A 10,272-nucleotide genomic window follows, 5' to 3' on the forward strand; every position below is an offset into this window, starting at 1 on the left:
GTCCCTATGGAAGCTATGATGCAGTGGGTGAGAACCAAAACCCACCCCTTCCCACCCATCATTTGAGCCAACAGGAGGGAGAAATGGACCCAATTGGAGGCCCAGATGGACCCACGCATCCATGTGTGGTCACTGAGCCCCAAGGGAGTAGCTTCACCAGGTGGCTGGTGGGGAGAGCCAAGCAACAGGGAGTTCCTATGTCTCGCATCCAACGCTCATCACCGGCCAGGCACAGGGGGCTGAGTGAAGGACACAACTTCAGCCTGCCCTCTCGACTTCCTTGCCTCCCAGAGGCTTGCACCAGGACCTTCGCATTATCCAGACGCCGGTTTTCTCGTGGTTGATTTTATATCTACTCCCAGAAACCGTCTTCCTAGGAAGCTGAATAAAGAGCCACAGTGCCCCTGCCAACTAGCACTGCTGTAGGTCTGCTTCCACGTGGGGTCACATGAGAACATTTCTATGCCCAATAACCTTGTTAGTTCCCTTAATGTCATTCATAATGCAAATGAGACAGCGAGCGAATGGCCAGAGGCCCAGAGTGACTAAAGCTCAGCATCCAGAAAGTCTTACATTGCCTCTAGCTCTAAACTAACTTCCCTCCATAACAAGCACCATAAACTTGGCTATCAAAGCTACACATGCCCAGTCTTTGTTGTACAACAGGCAGCGATTTGTATCACTGGCTTCTATTTTTAGCATATTAATTAACTACTGCAACTGGTGAGGCAAGTGTCTCCAACTGGAGAGTGTGGCACCATTGTCTGAAGTCATCACCTCATCTCGCGCTATTGAAAATCATGGCAGTGACCCTCCTGCTGATATGAATTTAACCTGACATGCCCACAAAGGGATGGGGGGTGGTGCACCAATTTTGTGCACATGGTTCTCCACATCACCCTGGACCCTATTAGTGTGGAAAGAGCTCATTGAAAGAAAAGAAGCCACATTGTGCTGGGCCACCTAGAGGGTTGAATAGAAAAGGCTGAGGAAAAGAGCAGGCAGCGGAATAAAGGCCGTAATTAACATATTTCCATATTCAAGCAAAGCAATAACTACGTGAAATGTTTGTCAAGGTGCAATGAAAGCATAACTATTAAGTACCATATCTGAGGGGATGCAGAACCCCCCTCCGAGTCCCTGACATTCCATCGAGACATTCAAAACAAGCTTTTTGCACATTATTTTCAATTATAAACCTCTATCCCCGCTTCCCCAGTGACAGCAAACCAAGTCCCACCATCCTCACTCAAGTTTTCACCCAGGTACAACTGCCCCCACAATTAGGTCAAAAGCTTGCCCCGAGATTTAAAAAACAGAAATCAAATGAAAAGGGGGAGGGAAAGGACCTAAACATGCGAAGCTGAAACATATTCTTTTACTTTAAATTATTGTTGGAGATGATGAACCCTGAATTACAGTGGAATTACAAAAACCACCTCTTACTGGACACCTGAAGCAGGGCTACGGGCTAAATCCTTCTTTTGGACGTATGTGCAACCTTGGTTAATAGGCACCCAGAGCCTGCACCGAAGACATGACTCTGCCTCTAACTTATTGTGATTCATGTAATTCCACTGCAAAGTACGTAAGAGTCTCGTTAAAAGTCAGAGGAGTAGTGCAACAACGTGTAGGCTACAAGAATCTAACCACAAGAACATTTCAAAGGAAGAACTAGGTAGTCAGAAAGCAGGATGAGCTGTACCTCCTATTCCCAGAACGCTGTCCCATCCCCATTTCGGTATCGTCTTTTCCTAAAGGATCGTAAAAACAAGGGACCAACCTGGCACAACCCCACTGACTTGAGCGTTGAAAATACAAAAAAAGCCGGTATAAGAAACAGTGCCACCTGAAACACGGCCACTTCCAGGGACCCGGCAGCTGGAGCCACCAAACAAATTCCGGGTATCCCGAACGCGCGCCCTGCTTTCAGAGAGGAGCTCGCGCAGCCAGGGCACGAACCCACTCATGTGCCCAGGAGGATTTTCTGCTGGCAGGGCACAGGCAACCCACGGCCAGGTTCTAGGACCCTGCGCACCACGGTGGAGCTGCTTTGCTGGCTCTCTCCTGCTCCAGTGGACTTCGCTACCTCCCAGCCAGGAAAACGCGAGGTTGACAGTCAGTCTAAAGCAGGAGGGAACTGGAGGCAGCAACCCAGAGAGGTCCTGCAAGGGGAAGCCCTAACTCACAGCCAATAAATGAAAACTGCCGGAAGGAAAACGCACTGACAAATATCCAGGCTGAACGTGCTCCGTGTGCCAAAGCCAGGTGGGAACTCTACCTTCTTACAATGACCCTTGTTACTGCTCCCGCCACTGGGTGTCCTTTTAAAAGCCACTTTTAATCTCTATAATTTGATAGAGGTTTATTTTCAGAGCTGCAAATGCAGAATTGGAAACCCCTGTCTTGAGGAACGAAATGCTTCTCACAGGAAAGAAAAGAAAAAAAAAGGAATGTTACCTCCATGAGGAGAACAGAATCAGGAGAGTCATCAATATCAGTTTATGAAATGATCTAGGTAACAGCCAAATTTCACCCAGCCTCAAACGTCACCCAGCCAACGACTGTACCAGGAAGACAACCATGGATCTGTATTTAACCAGGTAAGTTTCAAAGAAAGGTCTAAGGGAAACAATATAAGTAGTGAATTTAATTCTTGCCTGTTTTGATCCAAATGCAATTCCAGCATCAGTGTGCTACTTTTTATTCAAACGCAGCTGGTTTTAACTGCATTGGCCATTTTTTATGTCTTGCTCTAGTATTTCTACAAGACCCAGCAATTTTTCCTCATGTTAACTATTTCTGCTTTTAAAGGCAAAACCAGATGACTCTTCAGCCCTTCAAAGCAGCCACTGCCAAGTACGACCAAACAAAAAAACTGTCAAGTAAAACAGGATGCAGAGTTGCCTCTATTCTTTGAGTAGGCAGGAGGGCAGATTCTGTTCCTGAGCTACAGTAAGGCAAAAAGTATTTGGCCTTTATACAAATGGGTCTGAAGTATCCTAAATGCTAATGCTACATCGCAACCATCCACGTGAGGTAGTGACAGGGAAACATGCTGAACAGTCTGTGTGAAGTATATCAGCACTCAGTACAATGTGCTTGTTACCTGATCATAAACTCTATTTCTGAACAACTGTTTGCACTGATTATTAATTTAATTTGTTCTACACCTTCAAGGAAGCAAGCCTAACCAAAGATCAGGATTACGTTAGTGCTTAAACCTCCAAAAAAAAAGGTCAGATCTGCAGGTGGTAGGAAGGACAGCAACTTGCCTGGCAGCACAGGAATCACCCCAGCTTGTATCAGCAAAAGTCTCTCTTCCTCCATTTCCTTCCACCCCATCTTCCCAGATCTGATGGGTCCTACAACTTAAGGAGTGAGTTTGCTCACATGAAACACTCCCCAGGTCCTGCTCACTTGCTGAAGGAGTTTCCATGGCTCATCCGCCTTCATTTTGCTGGCAAGCTCAGTATACTGATATGAGCTGCCTCTCCCAGAACAAGCAAGAGCCTTCTCTTGTATGGCAATAAATTCAGGCGGATTATTCTTTCTTCTGTCATGCAAGAAGTATTCATGCAACCACTGCCACTCTGCAACATGTATTTTATTTCTAAGAGATTAATGCACACAACAAAGCCTCTGTGGACTTCTTTCTTTCCCTCTGCAAAGAACAGGTCCCAGCTAAAACTCATATCACACTTCTACCCTCTGCACGGACAGAGCCCAGTAACTCTTACATTGGCTGGCAGGAGAAGGATGCATAGTAGACTCACCCAGCAGGAGTCCTGAGGTCCAAACATGCCTCTTGGTGTTACAAAGCATTCTGTGTGGTTACCCTCCAGATCACTAGGACTGTGGGCCTCATCTTGCAGCCTTTGCTCAGACAACACTCCCATTGACTTCCACAGAACTTCTGTCTGAGTAAGGACCAAGGATTTGGCCCAGAAGTTAAAAAAAAAAAAGCTTTCTCAGCTTTCAAATGTAGATGATTAATGTCCCAGAGACAGTGGGCAGAGGTTTGGCACACTGTACAAAACTGACTTAAAGCTGAAATTTTCCTCCTCTTTTTAGCCTCTTTGCAGACACAGGCTTTGAAAGCCACCAGTCTATGAGATGCTGCATTGTATCCACCATGGGAACATCTCACCTGCCATAGGGCTCGGCTGAAGCACAGAGGAGACCAGGCAAAGGGCTGAGTCTAGGGATCTACACAAGTTGCCTTCTGTCTCTGAAAGTCTGCAAAGTTTTTTGCTTCCAAGTTTTCCATGCCACTTAAATAAAACACTGCAAACCTCCTCACCGAGATTAGCCTCTCCATCACAGCTTGCATTCAGTGATGCACAGCTCCTCTTTCTGAAAGCCTGACTTGTACAGCCTGTCCTCTCCCAAAATGCATTCCCTTATAGGCACTGAGATAAAAAGGGGTATCCTGCACCAAAACAGTGGCACATACAGCCTCCAACCAGAGAGTGTAATGCAAGGAAGCAGCTGGGCATCTGTGACTCTGAACAGCCTGGAAGAAGAAGAAATGAAGGGCACGCTGTGGTCCAGGAAATAACACACGGTCCTTTTCTGCTATGCATCCAGCTCTGTAACCCGTGCCCTTCCCCGCTTCTCCGGGAGCGATTCCCTGGCTTGGAGCACGGTACATACAAACAAACAGGCAACCCCAGAGAAAACATTTCCAAACTGTGGAGCGCTGGGTGAAGAGACAGAGGAGGGACAAAGGGTGCAAAGCAATGAACAGAACAGACAGAGGTGGGGTCACGGCAGCAAAGCGGCAGGATCCCAGAAAGCAAAAGAAGGACGATGTCTGCTGGGCTTACAGATAAACAGGATCCTCCCGAGCTGAAAAAGCAGTAAGCATCAGTTTTGCCAAGTTAGATTGTAAGGACAAGGGGTCCAGATGCAGCCTCTTAGTGCCTTCAAAATTCAGAGGACTCCCGAAGGAGATTTTAGCTTACATGGAGAGCCACCAGCAGGATGAGGAAACAAATGACATCATGACAGACTAGGCTACGCCAGTGCATATCAATTTATGTGTTCTTATTCTGCAGTGAGTGAGGCAGCTTGAAGAAAGCTGGCCTACACATGGGCAATTCCCAGACAACAGATCAAGCTCTTGCTTAATGACAGTACCCTGTTTGCACAGCCACGGCGCAGCCAGGGATGGGCTGTGGGCAAAGGCCACTCTCAGCCCCTTCCATGGAGAAGGGTTGTGAGTGCAGGGCACAGTAGAGAAAAAACGTTGGTTTTATTCAGGGAATAAGCTTCTGTCTTGCTCAGCAGCTGTATGTTCAGATGGGACCAAAGGCAAAGAGGGATATGTTCCAGTTTCAGTCATGCTCATGTGAATCATTAATCACCGCAAAGATTGGGGAGAGGCTGTGGATTTATATCCATGCAGCTTGTTTCAGAAACCGGGCTCAAAATAAAGACAGAAAAACAGAGAGAGTGCTAAAATGATAAAACCTGACTGACAGGAATATACAAAAGAACCAAGGATCACCTCCTTCTGCATAGCATTCAAATGGCAAGGAGAACAGATGAATATCAAAGTGATCCTACACATCCAGCACAACATCCAGAACTGTTAGTGGTTTTAACATTTTTTTAACGTTACCCTCTGCATTTGCTGACACAAAGTATTGTAGGACCAAGATCACAGCCGACTCTGTAAAGGCACAGAACACTCAGAAACTTCTGGTACAACGCTTTTGCTGGGGAATTAAAATGGAACAGTTGGTGAAGAAGAACTCAGGCTAGAGGAAAAAGAGTTCAAAATATGCCAGATTTTGCACGATACAAGAAGGAGTACTTGAGAGCAAAGAAAGCTGCACTGAGATAGAAAGAGATCCATTGCTGTGCTCCAAACCAGAGCCATTAACCAGCCAGCAAAGTCAGGTCTGGTAACAGTAAAGAGTCAAAACTAGGTGAAAAACATGCATGGAGGGAGCAAGGGAAGAGGCAGCCACATGTCAAAGGAGGTCATCCTGCTGAAAGAAGGCAAATGGGGAAATGAAACACCAGGCCTAACCCAAGCTGGAGGAGAACAGAAGCTTTGGGGGAGAAAGGGAAAGAAGAAACACAGCGGCCGATGAGAACTCTGCAACAAATAGGACAAGAAAAGGAAATGAGAACTGGATCTGTAAGGAAGTCTAATGAGAAGGGGCTTTTCTTCACTGAGAAGGGCAAGAACAACTTAAAGAAGAGTAGCAGTCAAAGGGATATAGACCAGTAATAACATGACATATCTATAATGCAAATAGGGCTAGCAGCTTGCTAGTGAACTGAGAAGGAGGCAGAAAACTGGGAATGAGGGCTTAGGAAGACCTCTGCTTTTGAAACTGCAAGGGGCTGTGGGTCCTCCTCAAAACTAAATGCCAACACAGTGGTTGGAAAATGGAATGAGAAGAAAATCTACGGCCAGCACCAGAGTGCCCTGTCATTCAGGAAGCTCCATACGCAAAATATGTCTTTCACTTGCAAGAAAAGAAGTTGTGACTTGTTGCCTCTTTAAACTCTATGTATAGGACTTTGGTCCATGGACTTCAGACATGTAACATAAGAAGATCACACAGGGGAAACACATGAAAGAAGTGCATGATTGGGCTAAGGGTTGGAGAGGGGATGCTGGTTTGGATCTCAGTAAATGACCTAGTAAAGCATGGAGCTAACCATCAAAGAATCCATGAAGAAAAGGTGGAAAGAAGCCATGGACTTTGGAAACTCCGTTATGGCCCACAGTCCTGCGATGGTTTGGTTATATGGAAAACTTTAAGGGCAAAGGATTACAGACCAGAATTTGAAAAGCTAAATCATAATGAAATCTACGTCACTCAATAAAATGTCCTCTTGGATAAACCAAAACAAAACACTATTGTTAAGAGATGAAAGCAACAAAAGAGAGGGAAGACCGGTCTGGCTTGGAAGACAGCATCCAGGTATGTTGGAGGTTGATGGCTGATGGTGTTGTGAGGATCCAGATAAATGTCCATGGGAAAGACCATCTTTATCAGAAGAAAAAAGGCAGTGTGAACAAATCCTGGGTAAGGGGAGAAGGGAAAGAAAGAAGGCAAAGCTGACAAGCACATTAAACCTCAAGTAAACAGCCAATTAATCCAGAAATATCTGATGAATTACCAAGAGTGATCCTGCAGACTGTTCTGTGGTCTTTTGCCTGAAAAGTATCACTCAGCAGTGGGAAAAGCTTGAGCATCCTGGTAACCAAAAATTCAATTACCCTAATGCAGCCCATATAAGAACCTCTAAAACAGACTGACCAAGGTAACAAAAACTGGCCTATGTTGCAAAAGCAGTCACCACCTCTCAAATATCGAGAAGCAGGCAGAGCAGTAGACATTCATACCCAAAAGCTGCACCCTGTCTTCCTTTTCCCTCTGCAAACACGCAGGCAGAACAGTTCCTATCACAAAGTACTAGGTATGTCAAGCTGCAGTGAATGCAAACATTGAGCCATACACTACTTGATAATAACGCTGGAAAACACTGCGTGCTGTTTATCTGTCCCAGGTCTAGCTTCTAAGAAGTGGTCTAACTGCTAATCTTCTGGATGAAAATTAGAATACTACACTTATTTTCTAAAAGTCAGTAGGGAAAAAAAAACCCCAAACAAAAAATAGTGTTTTGCAGACAGGTATAAATTAAAAGCCTCTCTTCCACAGAAGGAATTATTCTCACCTAAATATTCAGAAACTGTATTCAGCCAAACATACGACAAAAGAGAAGGGCAATGGTTCCCTACGAAATGGACTCGTTTCACTGCTTTCTTGGAGTGAAGTTAGAGAAAGAATCTGAACATTTTAAAAAAAAGTATTTACTTCCTAAGTTGTCATGCCCTGTGCTTCAGTAATGTGGTAGCATCACATACATGTTAAAATACAAGTTCTACCCTTTATCTGGACGATGTCCAGTGAATTAAAAATTTACAAACCACATTAACTGAATGCGTTAGCCCAATGCACTTTGGGTTAGCGTGCCACAACAGCTTCTAGTATTTTGTCTGTCCCACATCTGTCCTTTCAAACAATCTGTAACCCTTAAAAAAAATTAGTGAATGGGTAAAGTAGAAAATTGTACAGTCTAATCTGCTCTTACTGACTTTGCATCACACTTACGGTGATGCAAAAGCATCCCATGCGCTAGCAGGAGCAGGACTGCAGCTGCACTACAGCTCCTGACTGCAAGAATTCTGTTTATATGCAGTTTCAGAGCTCGATTCATGATAACCTTTGCAAATAGTCCCACTGGCTTGAGCTGCTCCTCCCACATCACGCAAGGACGGTTTATAAATATGTTAAGGGCGAATGTCACGAGAATGGAGCCAGGCTCTTCTTAGTGATGCCCAATGGTAGGACAAGGGGCAATGGGTGTAAGCTGGAACACAGGAGGTTCCGCTTAAATTTCAGAAGGAACTTATTTACAGTGAGGGTAACAGAGCACTGGAACAGGCTGCCCAGGGAGGTTGTGGAGTCTCCTTCTCTGGAGACATTCAAGACCCGCCTGGATGCCCTTCTGTGTGATCTCATTTAGGTTCCTGCTCCGGCAGGGGGATTGGACTAGATGATCTTTCGAGGTCCCTTCCAATCCCTGACATTCTGTGATTCTGTGTGGATGAAAAGCCTTTGTACCACCAGTGACTGATCTGCCCTTCCAACCACCTGGCAAGCAGCAGGCACACCCGGAGCACCTTGGCCTACCTGTGGCACAAAGGGCAATGAACGTTTGTGCATGCTTCCGGATCAAAAGCAACTTGTCTTTAGGTAGAGGCAGCTTCCTTAGGATGTGTTCAATGAAATCATGCGGGGTGACAGCTGCGAGGTTCCACTTCAACTTCCCCAGTACCACCAGCTCCCATTCCTGCAAGGGGAGACAGAGATGGGGAAGGGAGAAAAGAAAAGCCATAAGCAATCCTGAAAAAAAGCTTCTCCGATTGCAATTGCATCACTGCTAAATTGGTTTTGCTCAAGCATTTTTTCCGTACGCCCCTACTGCTTTGAAGTTTTGAAGTTGTTGACTTTATTCTTTTTTTTAAAAAAACAAAAAAAAAAAACCAAAAAAAACCCCAACACTGGAAATGTCAAGCTCTACTGAAAATAATGAGACCTGGCAGCTCCTGCCAAGATTTTACTTTTTTTGTATCCAGTGCTGAATGCCCACCCAGAAAGTTTAGCCTGCAATTAGATATTGCCAAGGTCACTGTGGTCCTTCCCTAGTAACTTCTTTTAAATGGCTATAGTCCTTACTTTATAGCCATTTAAAGCCTTAGGGATAACCATGCACAAAAATAACCTAGATATACATCCTTTTTTTCAAAACTGGGGAAGTTAGCTTGATGGCATTCACTCCCAAAACGATACTCAAAAGCTCCTGCAGATTGATCTGATGGTGCGTAAACTACTCCAAGGCAGGCTTTGCAGAAAGGAAATGCATGTAACACAGCCTAGAAGCAGCTTCTGTGAATTATGTGCCAATAAATCACACAGGATCCATTCCCAAATTCTTTGCACATTCAAAACTCACAGCGAAATCAAAGGAAAGCCTGGGTGCATATGTAACTACTGGTCATTTCCTGCAACGTGATTACGTGTAGAAATGGTACCTAATCAAGAGATCTGGCCATGGGATTCAAGCAAGGCTAGACCTGCATGCTTCAATATTTAAAGTAAGTTTCTAATACCTTACAGTGCCCTGCAGAGTGTACAAAGCCCAGGCCTTGGACTTGTTTCTGTCTCATGCATCAGCTATTAGCTATTAACTAAATTCCATGCACCGATTCTTGAGTCCTGATGATGCGTGAGCCTGATGGAGCCCAGCGTGGCGGGGAGCCCCAGCTAAGCTTGTAGAGCTGGCAAGTTGAAAAAAAGTCCTTTAATTTTGCAGCCGAGGAGACGTCAACCAGCGTTGCTGAGAAACCATAAACATGGACCCCACAATGCCATTTCTGCAGTCGTTTCTCTGAATAGATGCCCACTTTAACAGCAAGTTACTTTCCTGCAGACATTCCTACTGGATTATGACAGAGCCCTCCATAGCCTGAAAAATCTCACATTTACGTATGTAAAATGCCCCAGAAACCAGATTTTTTTTCTTTCTCAATGAAACCTGTAAAATGTTTGAAAACAACAGTAATTACGTTAACTAAGGAATGATCTTCCCAAGATCACTAATGCGACAGGTTTTGATACAGAAGAGCACTTAATCCATAGGCCTGAATACAGGCAAGCACTTAAAACACCCACTTAAATC

At 44.9% G+C, this 10,272-nt stretch overlaps 1 protein-coding gene across 1 annotated transcript in view; it reads right to left on the bottom strand.

Moving 5' to 3' along the window:
* Positions 1-8,883, bottom strand: part of CCND2 (cyclin D2) — a gene marked incomplete at its 5' end in the record, with an annotated part of 29,675 nt that extends 20,792 nt beyond the window's left edge. The window contains one exon of the mRNA XM_010167415.1: positions 8,724-8,883. Within this exon, the coding sequence (XP_010165717.1) occupies positions 8,724-8,883 (160 nt within the window). The remainder of the gene's footprint in view (positions 1-8,723) is intronic.
* Positions 8,884-10,272: the final 1,389 nt, after the last annotated feature.

Source organism: Antrostomus carolinensis, unplaced genomic scaffold (assembly GCF_000700745.2).
Source record: "Antrostomus carolinensis isolate BGI_N321 unplaced genomic scaffold, ASM70074v2 scaffold45474, whole genome shotgun sequence".
Classification (NCBI taxonomy): Eukaryota; Metazoa; Chordata; class Aves; order Caprimulgiformes; family Caprimulgidae; genus Antrostomus; species Antrostomus carolinensis.